The sequence below is a fragment of the Capricornis sumatraensis genome, chromosome 17 (assembly GCF_032405125.1).
Source record: "Capricornis sumatraensis isolate serow.1 chromosome 17, serow.2, whole genome shotgun sequence".
Lineage (NCBI taxonomy): Eukaryota > Metazoa > Chordata > Mammalia > Artiodactyla > Bovidae > Capricornis > Capricornis sumatraensis.
Genome location: NC_091085.1, coordinates 41904319 through 41919421, shown reverse-complemented (window position 1 = coordinate 41919421; position 15103 = coordinate 41904319). Strand labels below are relative to the sequence as shown.

The following is a 15103-nucleotide window of genomic DNA, read 5'->3' as shown; positions in this document are numbered from 1 at the left end:
GTAGGGCCATCCAAGACAGATGGGTCACAGTGGAGAGTCCTAACAAAACATGATCCACTGGAGGAGGGAATGGCAAATCATCCCAGTATACTTGCCGTGAGAACCTCATGAACTGTATAAAAAGACAGAAAGATATGACACTAAAGGATTAGTCCCCCAGGCCAGAAGGTGTCCAATATGCTACTAGGAAAGAGCAGAGGACATCTACTAATAGCCCCAGAAAGAATGAAGTGGCTTGGCCAAAGTGGAAATGATGCTCAGTTGTAGATGTGTCTGGTGATGAAAGTAAAATCTGATGTTGCAAAGAACAGTATTGCATAGGAACCTGGAATATTAGGTCCATGAATCAAGGTAAATTAGACATGGTCAAGCAGGAGATGGCTAGAGTACACACAGACATCTTAGGAATCCATGAACTAAAATGGACGGGAATGGACAAAGTTAATTCAGAAGACCATTTTATCTACTACTGTGGGCAAGAATCCCTTAGAAGAAATGGAGCAGTCCTCATAATCAAGAAAAGAATCCGAAATGCCGTCCTTCGGTGAAACCTCAAAAACCGTAGAATGACCTGGGTTTGTTTCCAAGGCAAGCCATTCAACATCACAGTAATTCAAGTCTATGCCCCTACCACCAGTGCCAAAGAAGCTGAAGTTGATCTGTTCCCTGAAGACTTGGAAGATCTCCTAGAATTAACACACAAAAAAACGTTCTATTCATCACTGGGGATTGGAATGCAAAAGTAGGAAGTCAAGACACCAGGAGTAACAGGGAAATTTGGTCTTGGAGCACAAAATGAAGCAGGGCAAAGGCTAACTGAATTCTGCCAAGAGAATGCACGGGTGATAGCAAACATCCTTTTGCCACAATACAAGAGACGACTTTACAAATGGACATCACCAAAGGGTCAATACCGAAATCAAATTGATTACATTCTTTGTAGCCAAAGATGGAGAAGCTCTTTAGAGTCAGCAAAATCAAGACCTGGAGCTGACTGTGGCTCAGATCAGCTTCTCAAAGCAACATTCAGGCTTAAACTATAGAAAGTGGGGAAAAGCACCAGGCTAGCCAGGTACAACTTAAATCCCCTATGAATATGCAGTGGAGGTAATGAATAGATTCAAGGGATTAGATCCAGTAAAAAGCATGCCTGAAGAACTATGGACAGAGGTCTGTAATATAGTACAGAAGGCAGTGAACAAACCGACCCTAACAATAAGGCAAAGTGGTTATCTGAAGAGGAAAAGTGAAAAGCAAGGGAGAAAGGGAAAGGTACATCCAGCTAAACGCAGAGAATAGCAAGGAGAGACAAGAGGCCTTCTTCAATGAATGATGCAAAGAAATACAGGAAAACAACAGAATGGGAAAGACTAGAGCTTCAGGAAAATTGGAAATATCAAGAGAACAATTCATCTAAAGATGGGCACAATAAAGGACAGAAACAATAGCGACCTAGTAGAAGCTGAAGAGATTAAATGAAGCTGAAAGAATACATAAAGAACTGTACAAAAATTAACCAGATAACCACGATGGTATGGTTACTCACCCAGAGCTAGACATTCTGGAGTGTGAAGTCAAGTGGGCCTTAAAAAGCACCACTGTCAATAAAGTTAGTAATGGATGTGATGGAATTCCAGGAGAGCTATTTAAAACCCCCAAAGATAATGCTATCAAAGTGCTGCACTCAACATGTCCACAAATCTGGAAGACCTAGCAATGGCTATAGGCCTGGAAAAGGCCAATCCTCATCCCAATCCCAAGAAGGACAGTAATAAAGAATGTTCAAACCACTGGACAATTGCACTCATTTCCCACGCTAGTAAAGTAAGGCAAAGTCAAATTGCTCAGTCACGTCTGACTCTCTGCAACCCCATGGACTGTAACCTGCCAAGCTCTTCTGTCCATAGGATTTTCAAGGCCAAGAATACTGGAGTGAGTTGCCATTTAAGATCATGCTTAAAATTTTGCATGGTATGCTTCAGCATTACATGAACCAAGAACTTCCAGATATCCAAGCTGGGTTTAGAAAAGGCAGAGCAACCAGAGATCAAATTGCCAACATTTGCTGGATCATAGAGAAAGCAAAGGAATTCCCAGAAAAACATCTACCTGTTTCATTAATTACACTAAAGCTTTGCACTGTGTGGATCATAATAAACTGTGGAAAAATCTTAAAGAGATGGGAATACTAGACCTCTTACCTGTCTCCTGCGAAACATGTATGCAAGCCAAGAAGCGTCAGTTAGAACCCTGTATGGAACAACTGGCTAGTTCAGGATTGAGAAAGGAGTACGACAAGGCTGTCTGTTGTTACTCTGTTTATTTAACATATACACAGAGCACATCATGAAAAATGCCTGGCTGGATGAGTTACAACCTAGAATCAAGATTGGCAGGAGAAACATCACAACCTCATGTATGCAGATGATACGACTCTTAACAGCAGAAAGCAAAGAGGAACTATAGAACCTCTCAATGAGGGTGAAGCAGGAGAGTGAAAAAGCCGGCTTAAAGTAAATAATAAAAAAACTAAGATCATGGCATTCAGTCGCATCACTTCATGGCAAATAGAAGGGGAAAAGATGGAAGAAGTAACTGATGTCCTCTTCTTGGGCTCTAAAATCACTGTGGATGGGGACTGCGGTCATGAAATCAGAAGACAAGTGCTTCTTGGCATGAAAGGTATGACAAGCCTAGACAAGCCTTGTGTTGAAAAGCAAAGACATCACTTTGCTAACAAAGGTCCATATAGTTAAGGTTATGGTCTTTCCAATGATCACATATAATTGTGAGAGTTGGAGCATAGAGAAGGCAGAGTGCAGAATAATTGATGCCTTTGAACTGTGGTGCTGGAGAAGACTCTTTAGAGTCCCCTGGACAGCAAGAAGATCAAACCAGTCTGTCTTAAATGAAATCAACCCTGAATATTCATTGGAAGGACTGATGCTGAAACTACAATATTTTGGTCACCTGATGTGAACAGTCGACTCACTGGAAAAGACCCTGGATGCTGGGAAAGACTGAGGGCAGAAGAAGGTGTCAGAGAATGAGATGGCTGGATGGCACCACTGACGCAACGGACATGAACTTGGGCAAACTCTGGGAGATGGTGTGGGACAGAGAGGCCTGGCCCGCTGCAGTTCATGGGGTGGCAAAGAGTCGGACAGAACTGGGCAACTGAACAATAGCAAAAACAGAGCCCTTAGACCCCAGGGCTGGGTATCCTCAGGCCAAACAACTAACAGGGAGGGAGCACAATCCCACCCATCGGCAGTTAACTGGATTAAAGATTTGCGGAGCAAGGCCCTGTCCACCAGAGCAAGACAGAAGAACCACAGTTCACAGGGGCTAAAACAAAAACCACATTAAAGAAAGTTAATCAGGATGAAAAAGCAGAAAGTTATGTCTCAGAGGAAGGGACAAGATAAACCCCCCCCCCCCAAACAAGTAAATGAAGTGGAGATAGGCAACCTTCCAGAAAAAGAATTCAAGATTCTCATTTAGATTTGATGGAGAAATCAAGCTTTCCAGACAAGTAAAGTTGTCTATCAGCCTATCAGGCTCCTCCATCCATGGGATGTTCCAGGCAAGAGTGCTGGAGTGGACTGCCATTTCCTTCTCCAGGGGGTTTTCCTGACCCAAAGTTAAGAGAATTCAGCACCACCAAACCAGCTTTACAATAAATGTTAAAGGAACTTTCTAGGCAGTAAACAGAAGAGAAGGAAAATAAACAGAAATACAGAAAATAAACCCAAAACAATTAAGAAAATGGTAATAGGATCATACATATCAATAATTACCTTAAGGTAAATGGATTAAATGTATCAAACAAAAGACATACACTGGCTGGGTAGATGAAAATATGTGCATGTATGCACTTTCACTTACCACATCACTCTGCTTGGCCCCCCCCTCCAAACTGTATGTAATTATTTTATTGTTAGATTAATCATGTTCCCATTATGGCTTGCAATTGTAATTATCTTTTATTTTTTGTCTGGCTATTGACTGTGAAACTGATCAAAATATTTTACTGTTGTGATTATGTAACTGTTGCTTACTTAATACCATTATATCATGATTGGTCAACAGAAAATATAATAGAATTCTGTATCACCAAAACTACCATTTAATAGAAAAACCTGTAAAAAGATGAGGTACATATATATATATACATAATAGAATACTACCTGTCCACAGAAAAAGAACAAGACAGGGCTTCCCTGGTTGTCCAGTGGTTAAGAATCTGCCTTGCAATGCAAGGGACACTGGTTTGACCCCTGGTACAGAAGGGTCCCACATGCTGGCAAGTTGCTGAGCCCATGAGGAACAATAATGAGCCAGCACTCTGGAGCCTGCAAGCTACGACATGCTACAGTTACTGAAGCCTGAGCACCTGGACCCTGTGCTCTGTAACAAGAGAAGCCACCTCAAAGTGAAGGCTGCACACTACAATGAAAAGTAGGCCCTGCTCAGCACAACTGAAGAAAGCCTGCATGCAGCAATGAAGACCCACCACAGTCAAAAAATTAAATAATCTTTGGGAAAAGAAAGAATGAAATAATGCTACTTGCAGCAACATGAATGGAACTAGAGATGATCACACTATGTGAAGTCAGAAAGATAAATACTACATGATATCATTTATATGTGGATTCTAAAATATGATACAAACTGATCTATGAAACTGAAACAGAATCATGGACATACAGAACAAACTGGTGGTTGCCATGGGGGAGAAGGTTGGGGGAGAGATGGAGTTTGGGGTTGGCAGATATACGCTTTTACACATAGAATGAATAAACAACTAGGTTCTACTTTATAGCACAAGGAACTATACTCAATATCCATCGATAAACCTTAATGGAATAGACTATTAAAAAAGAAATGTGTATATATGTATAATTGAATCACTGCTACACAGCAGAAATTAACACACTGTAAATCAACCATATGTCAATAAAAATACTGACTGCAATAAATAAAAAATATCTTTCTATGTTTTTTAAGCATATCAAAGTTTCCACACTTTATTTTTCTCTAAATAGAAGTAAACATTTAGAAAGCAACTATAAAGAAGAAGCAACTTACTTTATTTCGATCTTGGACAACCAGTATTTTTCTAGCATTTTCATCAAATACAGCTCCTGTTAGGGGGAAAAAGATAATCAAGAAATATGAATCTCATTCACCTCAGATTACTCCCATCTGAAGGCCTAGTTCAAATAACCACCTCATCCTTGAAAAGTTGTAAAATAACTTAAGAAACCAGTTGCTCAGTTATCTTGGGTCTTTTAATGGCTGAAAGTAACAACAATGGTTCTAGCATATGCTATCTTACAGAATAATTATTTGCATCTTGTTATCTAGATCATCTATTCCTGATGATAGTTAAAATATTCTATTCTTTTAAGCATCTAGTGTCCAATTTTAAGTGCTTAAAAATATCCATTGAATCAATGGATTGACTTTTCCACTCTGATATTTATTCCTTGAATCACTACATATAAACATGATCCAAATCTCAAATATCTCAACATTCAGTTCAAGACTTCTTCCTTAAAGCCACTTAAATTCCCTTATCACATTATGTATACTACTTTATAACTTACCAATATATTGCTACAGAATACCTTTTGATCAGCAGTTTATATTTTTAAAGTTCTAGACCATTTATTTGATTTATTCATTCAACATAGACACTGCCCAGCACACTAGGCATTTTGCTAGATATTAGGGACTCAAAAATAAGTTTTTTTCTCTCCTTGGGTAATAGTAGGTCAAAAATAAAATGACACTTTAATGACCTAGAGCTTCCCTGATAGCTCAATTGGTAAAGAATCCACCTGCAATGCAGGAGACCCAGGTTCGATTCCTGGGTAGGGAAGATCTGCTGGAGTAGGGATAGACTGCTGCTGCTAAGTCGCTTCAGTCATGTCTGACTGTGTGCATCCCCACAGACGGCAGCCTATCAGGCTCCGCCGTCGCTGGGATTCTCCAGGCAAGTACACTGGGGTGGGCTGCCATTTCCTTCTCCAATGCATGAAAGTGAAAAGTGAAAGTGAAGTCACTCAGTCCTGTCCGACTCTTCGCAACACCATGGACTGCAGCCTACCAGGCTTATCCGTCCATGGGAGTTTCGAGGCAAGAGTACTAGAGTGGGATGCCATTGATCCACTCCAGTATTCTTGGGCTTCCCCTGTGGCTCAGCTGGTAAAGAATCTGCCTGCAATGTGGGAGACCTGGGTTTGATCCCTAGGTTGGGAAGATTCCCTGGAGAAGGGAAAGGCTACCCACTCCAGTATTCTGGCCTAGAGAATCCATGGACTGTAGTCCACGGGGTCAGAGTCAGATACTACTGAGCAACTTTCACTTAAAAGATCTGCATTGCTGCTGCTGCTGCTAAGTCACTTCAGTCGTGTCCGACTCTGTGTGACCCCATAGACAGCAGCCCACCAGGCTCCCCCGTCCCTGGGATTCTCTAGGCAAGAACAATGCAGTGTTTCTTTAAATGCTATAATTTAAACATTATTTGTATTTACATAATGTGGGAAGATATTGTTAAAAATATATTTTCTATCATTCATTCAACATTAATTGAGCTCCTATATATAATACATGTAGGTTCTATATTTATAGTATATGAATTGAGATCCTTTTTTTGTATCAGGCACTTTTCCAATTGCTAAGGATACAGCCTCAAAGAATCAGACACAATCTACCAACTGAACCACAAGGATAGTGTTGAACAAAATGCCCTATTATGAGGCTCTTGTTCTGAGGCTGGTACGAGGTTACAAATGAAAAATAAATTATGTAGAACATGTGTGCAAGGTGAGTTGATTCAGTAGTGTCTGATTCTTTGCGACCCTATGCACTGTAGCCACCAGGCTCCTCTGCCCATGGGATTCTCCAGGCAAAAATACTGAAGTGGGCTGCCATTTCCTACTCCAGGGGATCTTTCCCACCCAGGGATAGAACCTCTGTTTCTTACTTCTCCTGCATTGGCAGGTGGATTATTTACCCTTAGTGCCACCGGATGGTGCTTAGTCACTTGGTTGTGTACTACTCTGCATGGATTGTAGCCCACCAGGCTCTTCTGTCCATGCAATTATCCAGGAAAGAATACTGGAGTCAGTTGCCATTTCCTACTCCAGAGGATCTTCCTGATCCAGGGATTGAACCCACATCTCCTGTTTCTCCTGTCTGGCAGGCGAATTCTTTGCCACTGCACCACCTGGGAAGCCCATAGAGAACATGAGGTGGTAACAAATATTACAGATGCAATACAGTAGGGAATAGATACATGCAACAAACCGAAGAACAATTTTCTCTGAAATTTAAACATTCCATTTTAGCACTTCAAAGTCAAGAAAGAAAACCACAAAGTGAGATAATTAACATTAATGTTGGCTTCTATTAGAAAATATAAACTATAATTGGTTGAGTGGGCCTGAGGAAGCATTACTACAAACAAAGCTAGTATAAGTGATGGAATTCCAGATGAGCTATTTAAAATCCTAAGAGATGATGCTGTTAAAATGCTGCACTCAACATGCCAGCATATTTGGAAAACAGTAATGGCCACAGGACTGGAAAAGGTCAGTTTCACTCCAATCCCAAAGAAGAGCAATGCCAAAGAATGTTCAAATCAGCATATAATTTCACTCATTTCACATGCTAGCAAGGTAATGCTCAAAATCCTTCAGGCTAAGCTTCAACAGTATGTGAACTGAAAACCTCCGTATGTACAAGCTGGATTTAGAAAAGGCAGCAGAACCAGCGATCAAATTGCCTAAATCCAGTGGATCACAGAAAAAGGGAATTCCAGAAAAACATCTGCTTCACTGACTATATCAAAGCCTTTGACTGTGTGGATCACAACAAACTGTCGAAAATTCTTAAAGAGAAGGGAATACCAGACCACCTTACCTGCTTCCTGAGAAATCTGTATGCAGGTCAAGAAACAAGTTAGAACTGGACATGGAACAATGGACTGGTTCAAAATGGGGAAAGGAGCATGTCAAGGCTATATATTGTCACCCTGCTTATTTAACTTATATACAGTGTACATCATGTGAAATGCCAGGCTGGATGAAGCACTCAATCCAATTCCAGGCTCAATCAAGCTGGAATCTAAGATTGAGGATGAAATATCAACAACCTCAGATATGCAGATGATACCAGTTTAATGGCAGACAGTGAAGAGCTAAACAGCCTCCTGAGGAGCGTGCAAGAGGAGTGTGAAAAAGCTGGTTTAAAACTCAACATTCAAAAAACTACAGTCATGGCATCCCATCCCATAACTTCATGGCAAACAGTGGCATGAAAGTAGAAACAGTGGCAGATTTTATTTTCTTGGGCTTCAAAATCACTGTTGATGGCAACTACAGCCATGAAATTAAAAGATGCTTGCTCCTTGGAAGAAAGCTATGACAAACCTAGAGAGCATATTAAAAAGCAGAGAGATCGCTTTGCTGACAAAAGTCTGTATAGTCAAAGCTATGGTTTTTCCAGTAGTCATGAACAGGTGTCAGCGTAGGACCACAAAGAAGGCTCAACACCAAAGAATTGATGCTTTTGAACTGCAGTGCTGGAAAAGACTCTGACAGTCCCTTGGACAGCAAGGAGATCAAACCAGTCAATCCTAAAGGAAATCAACCCTGAATTCATTGGAGAGACTGATCCTGAAGCTCCAGTATTCTGGCCAACTAATACAGCCAACTCACTGGAAAAGACCCTGGATGCTGGGAAAGATTGAGGGCAGGAGGAGGAGGTGACAGGATGAGATGGCTGAATGACATCACTGACTCAATGTACATGAGTTTGAGCAAACTCCGGGAGACAGTTAAGGACAGGGAAGCCTGGAGTGCTCTAGTCCATGGGGTCACAAAGAGTTGGAAATATCTTAGCAACTTAACAACAAAAGCAAATAATTTAATTGGACTTTACGTGAGTTGAATGCCAAATAAATAACCAAGAAAATCTACTCTTAATTTTTAGTAATTTGTCATTACACAAATCAAACTTTTCCTTAGTTCACTATAAATGAGCCAAAAATAGCACTGGTAAACACAATGTGAGCGACCCCTGCTGGTCACAACACAGAGGCTAAATAAACCCAAAGAAATGGTGAAAACAGCGAAAAAGTGGAAACAATGACAGACTTCATTTTTGGAGGCTCCAAAATCACTGCAGATAGTGACTGCAGCCATGAAATTAAAAGATACTTGCTCCTTGGAAGAAAAGTTATGACCAACCTAGACAGTATATTAAAAAGCAGAGACATTACTTTGTCAACGAAGGTCTATCTAGTCAAGGCTATGGTTTTTCCAGTAGTCATGTATAGATGTGAGAGTTGGACTATAAAGAAACCTGAGGGCCGAAGAATTGATGTTTTTGAACTGTGGTGTTGCAGAAGACTCTTGAGAGTCCCTTGGACTGCAAGGAGATCCAACCAGTCCATTCTGAAGAAATCAGTCCTGAATATTCATTGGGAGGACTGATGCTGAAGCTGAAACTCCAATACTTTGGCCATCTGATGTGAAGAGCTGCCTCATTTGAAAAGACCCTGATCCTGGGAAAGATTGAAGGCAGGAGGAAAAGGGGATTACAGAGGATGAGATGGTTGGATGGCATCACGAACTCAATGGACGTGAGTTCGAATAAACTCCGGGAGTTGGGGATGGATAGGGAGGCCTGGCATGCTGCAGTTCATGGGGTTGTAAAGAGTCAGATATGACTGAGTGACTGAACTGAACAGAAACCCAAAGAGATTAGGGATTCAATTATTGTATTATGATGACTAGTCAGGTACTTGGAGAAGGCAATGGCACCCCACTCCAGTACTCTTGACTAGAAAATCCCATGGATGGAGGAGCCTGGTGGGCTGCAGTCCATGGGGTCGCGAAGAGTCGGACATGACTGAGCGACTTCATTTTCACTTTTCACTTTCATGCATTGGCGAAGGAAATGGCAACCCACTCCAGTGTTCTTGCCTGGAGAATCCCAGGGACAGAGGAGCCTGGTGGGCTTCCGTCTACGGAGTTGCACAGAGTCAGACATGACTGAAGCGACTTAGCAGCAGCAGTCAGGTACTATACTATTTTTCATAATAATCGTGTCAGTGGTATAATTTTGAGTGCCCAACTTCACAAAGCCTTGAAACCGATGTCCTTTCTGGGTCACAAGCAGGTACTCTCACTGTCCAGTACTGTACCCTCACCACACAATTGCCTTTTCAGAGGGCTGACATTACCATTTGAAGATCTATCCAACCATTCATTCAAGAAATATTTATCGAGCACATAGATTATACCAGACACTGTATTTTTGCATGTATGCTCAGTTGTATCCGCCTCTTTGCACCTCCATGGATTGCAGCCTGCCAGGCTTCTCTGTACTTGGAATTCCCCAGGCAAGAATATTGGATTGGGTTGCCATTCCCTTCTCCAGGGTATCTACCTGGCCCAGAAATCCAACTTGTGTCTTCTGTCTCCCCTGCTTTGGCAGGCAAATTCTTTACCACTGTGCCACCTGGGAAGCTTAACACTGTGTTTAGTCTGAGGATTAAGAGGTAAACAAGAGAGATAAAATATTTGCCTTCCTGGACTTCACATTATTGTGGGGACAATTAAGGACATGATAATTGCAAATTGTGATAAGTTCTACAAACAAAAACAGAGCTGGGAACTTCCCTGGCGGTCCAGTGGCTAAGACTCCATGCTCCCAATACAGAGGGCCTGGGCTTGATCCCTGGTGGGGGAACTAGATCCCACCTGCCACAACTAAGACTTCACATGCTGCAACTAAGACCCAGCACTGCCAAATAAATAAATTAATATAAAAAAAAAACCCAGAGCTGGATAAAAGATGACAGGATTGGCAGGTGGGAGGACTATTTTATGCAGGAAGGTCAGGAACTTTTCTGAGGAGATATTTCATCTCTTAAGAGCTCAATAAACAAAGCCCTCTGGAGGAGCACTGCAGGAAGAGAAGCCAGTAGGTTTAAAAGCTCTGAGGCATATAGGAGCTTGCTGTTTGAAGACAGCAGGAAAGCCATAGCTTTCCAATGTAGAGGAGGAAAGATTTTTTTCCCTTTACTCACTTCAGCTGTCAGACCTGAACTGAACTGACATATGACAGATTAATGGTAAGAAATATGTACATTTTATTTGGTGTTAATATTACCATGTGGCCTGGGTGGAGGTCTCCACAGAAATGAAAATCTCCTCAAAGTATTTAGACCCAGGGGCTTATATACCATTCTAGGAAAGAGGGATAAATTGTGCATAAATGACCAAAGAATGAGGGCTTTGTTCTAGGGGAGGTAAATGGTGAAAAAATGCCGAGGAACTAACTATATGGGGAAACTAGCAGAACACAATGGTTGTTTTCATAAGGTTTGTACTGATGGTAAAGAATCTGTCTGCACTGCAGGAGACACCAGTCTGATCCCTGGGTTGGAAAGATCCCCTAGAGAAGGAAATGGCAACCTACCCCAGTATTCTGGCCTGGAGGATTCCATGGACAGAGGAGCCTGGAGGGCTACAGTTCATGGGGTCGCAAAGAGTCAGACACAACTGAGTGATTAACACTTTTTTTACTTGTTATTTCATAAGGTTTGTACAGATTTATCTCAATGTCAATTCCCCATCTCTGGTGATAATGTTCTCTTCATTATGGTAGAAAAATTTATGCCCTGCTTTTAGGTAGAAAGGGTCAGGCAGAGAGCCCTTCCTGCTATCTCTCAATTGTCTTCACTTTGGCATATTTGAGGGTGGTATGTTGTGACTTCCTTAACCAGCTACATCTTGTAGCTTTTAGCAAAAAATGTCAACTATTTTCTCTTCATCTAAAACACTCTATCTTTCTAGAAAAATGTCTTACAGTATCTACCGACCCCTATGGCCACTTCAAATCCTGGTTGTTCTTCAAAACTCTGGTCAAGTTCCAGATCTCTCATCCCCTAAACTCCTATGGCATATCTTAACCATAATATATAGTACTTAGTTATAAACAAGTTCTTTATAGGTGACTCTTTATGCATGTGTTACCAATTATAATTCTCTAGTACTAACTGGAAACTCTAATTTGAAATTCTGTACAATGAACTGATAATTATCTGTATGTCTTTCTAAAGAAGTGTGAGACTGTCATCAAATTTTCAAGTGGTCTTTTGAAGCAGAGATGAATGGAAAGCTGAATTGCCTCTATTTGCTACAGGGTAGTGAGACTGTGGACAGAGAAAACACTAGAAATCCTTGAACAGCTCCTTAGAAGACTTTGAAGATGAGAACTACCTTTTAAAACTTATTAATTATATGAAGGCAAATGATGCTAATTACTAACAATACATATTACTGCCTTGTAATAAATTACAAGGATTTTTTTCCCCATTTTCATGTTTCTGAAAACCTGAGAGTTTTCTTAACCCTCGTTCTCAAAGGGTCATCCTAGAGAACCAGCATCAATACCAGCAGCTGCAGCAGCAGAGAATTTATTAGAATTGCAATTTTCGGGCCCCATCTCAGACCAAATGAATTAAAAACTCCTGAGGCTGGGGCCCAGCAATCTGCTTCAACAACCCCCTCCAGGTGATTCTGATGCACTCTATAGTCTTGCCCGGAAAACTCCTTGGACAGAAGAGCCTGGCGGTCTACAGTCCATGAAGTCAAAGAGTAGATACGAGTGAGTAAGCACGTGCACACACAATTTGAGAACTCCTATCATAACTCAAAGCACTCAAGTTAACCATGACTTAAAAATTCTTTATTTAAATTATACTATTTTAAACAACTGTTTGGAACAATGACTTCCTTAATTCTTTAAGAAGTAATGGCTAACCAACATAATACTGCATTTTTCCTTACTAACACATATATATGGAATCTAAAAAATAAGTAAATATTTAAAAAGTTATGTTCAAATCACTGAAAAATTGGTTTGCTTTACGCTAAATTCAACTTTACAGTTTTATTAAATCACACAATTCATACTAACATGTTGTACCATAATAAAATGATCTATTCCTGGATCCCAGTTAAGTGTTCCTATTTCAGTAGTGAAGTTCAAATGTCTGTGTAAAACATGTTCAAACATAGACTTGGAAAACTAAACTTGCTTGTTCTGTGTGCTGCCCTCTGCTGATTCATAAGGCAAACTTCATCTCTTTAAAGCACTAGTTCCAGTTGGAAAGAAGATAATCATTTAATCAAATTATTCATTCCACATGAATAAAGTATGGCTCAGATGGTAAAGAGCCTGCCTGCAATGTGGGAGACCCGGGTTCAATCCCTGGGTCGGGAAGATCACCTGGTGAAGGGAATGGCAACCCACTCCAGTATTCTTGCCTGGAAAATCCCATGGACGGAGGAGCCCGGAGGGCTATAGGCCATGGGGTCGCAGAGTCGGACAGAACTGAGCGACTTCACTTCCAGCTCTAAGAAGAAATCAGGTAACCCTCTAAACAGTTGATTCTGATTATCTTCAGTTTGAAACTGACCTGCAACTCCCACTTGATGTGTAGCATATCCTGGTAATCTGCTGGGCCCATCTCCCAGCCACAGAGACAGCATAGATGAATCTGATTCTGCGTGATGAAAGCAGAAGCCCAGGGAAGCAGCAGGAGCAATAAATCGACTTTGAAGGATCGGAATGTGCAGCCACACTGCTACTCTACCTTCTGATCTCCATTTCTGTACTGCAGCTGAAACGCAGAAAACAGACATCTATAAATATTTTCCAGAGAGAAAACTGGAATAAATTAAAACTCATCTCTGGGTGTCACTTCCTCCAGTAAGTCATATTTAAGCTCCACTTGGGGGGTGGTGGTGGAGGGGGTGAGGGGGGATCCCAAAATGTCCTATTAACATACATCAGCAGCATAATTTCCCCACCATTTCTTGAAGTCAGTATAGTAATGATCTTTATACATCATCTTACAATACCTGACATACAATTTGTGCTCAATAATTGCAGAATGCACAAACCGATTTAAATAAATTACTGTTTCAATGCTGTTCTTTTTAACAATGAGCTTCAGTCTTTATAAATGACTACTATGGACTTTTATTTACTGTCTCAAATATATGTGTTTTTTTTGGTTTATACATTTTGAGGTGGTTAAAAATTAACTTTGCTTTTAAATCATGTATGGTAGTTCTAGAAAATTTTGAAAATAAAATGAAGAAATCAAAACTTCCCATTAGCACACAGAGAAATTTAAAATTTTGACACGTTTTCCATGAATATAATTTTGGAACTGACATACCACATATAATTTACAACTTTTTTTTTTCAATATATAGATATTTTACCATTAAAATTCTTTAATGAACATATATTTTTAACGACTGCATAATTTTCCTCATACATTTAGGTGTACCACGAATTACTTAACTAACCTAATTTTGGACATGTAGATTGTCTGTTTAGTTCAGTCGCTCAGTGTCCGACTCTTGGCGACCCCATGAACCGCAGCACGCCAGGCCTCCCTGTCCATCACCAACTCCCGGAGTCCACCCAAACCCATGTCCACTGTGTTGGTGATGCCACCCAACCATCTCATCCTCTGTTGTCCCCTTCTCTTCCTGCTCTCAATCTTTCCCAGCATCCCACCCTGATGCTCTCTGCATCAGGTTGCCAAAGTATTGTTGTAATCTTACCTTATTATTAATTATACCATGACAAACATTAAAATATATTTTTGGCCTTTGACTTTAAATTATCTTACTTTATTACTTAAGATTGAGTCAGGGGGAAAAGATGCTAACATTTATCTGGCTCTTACTAAAATCCAGACATTTTAGATACAGTATTTTATTAAGTTCTCACAACATGAAAGGCAAGTACGGTGACTGCGAAATTTACAGGTGAAGAAATGAATACTTAACAGTTTTAGAAAATCTTCTCAGATCACTTTCTCTATCCACCACCTCAATCTTTACAATAATCCTATAGAATGTGTGGAGAGAGGGGAAAAGACTGGATCATTTATTTAATGGTTAGATTCCATTCCTTCCTCTTCTACAGCCTCTGAGGTAAGCATCTCCCCGTTAAGGACCATTGTTTCTCTACTCTTTCAAAGTCAGTGTGACTAACA

At 40.6% G+C, this 15103-nt stretch overlaps 1 protein-coding gene across 1 annotated transcript in view; it reads right to left on the bottom strand.

The window, feature by feature from the left end:
• Positions 1-15103, bottom strand: part of NUDT6 (nudix hydrolase 6) — a 57466-nt gene that overhangs the window by 39703 nt on the left and 2660 nt on the right. The window contains exons 2-3 of the mRNA XM_068989495.1: positions 13505-13708; positions 5092-5147 (exon numbers count right to left, since the gene is read on the bottom strand). Coding sequence (XP_068845596.1) covers positions 5092-5147; positions 13505-13577 — 129 coding nt within the window. The 5' untranslated portion in view covers positions 13578-13708. The remainder of the gene's footprint in view (positions 1-5091; positions 5148-13504; positions 13709-15103) is intronic.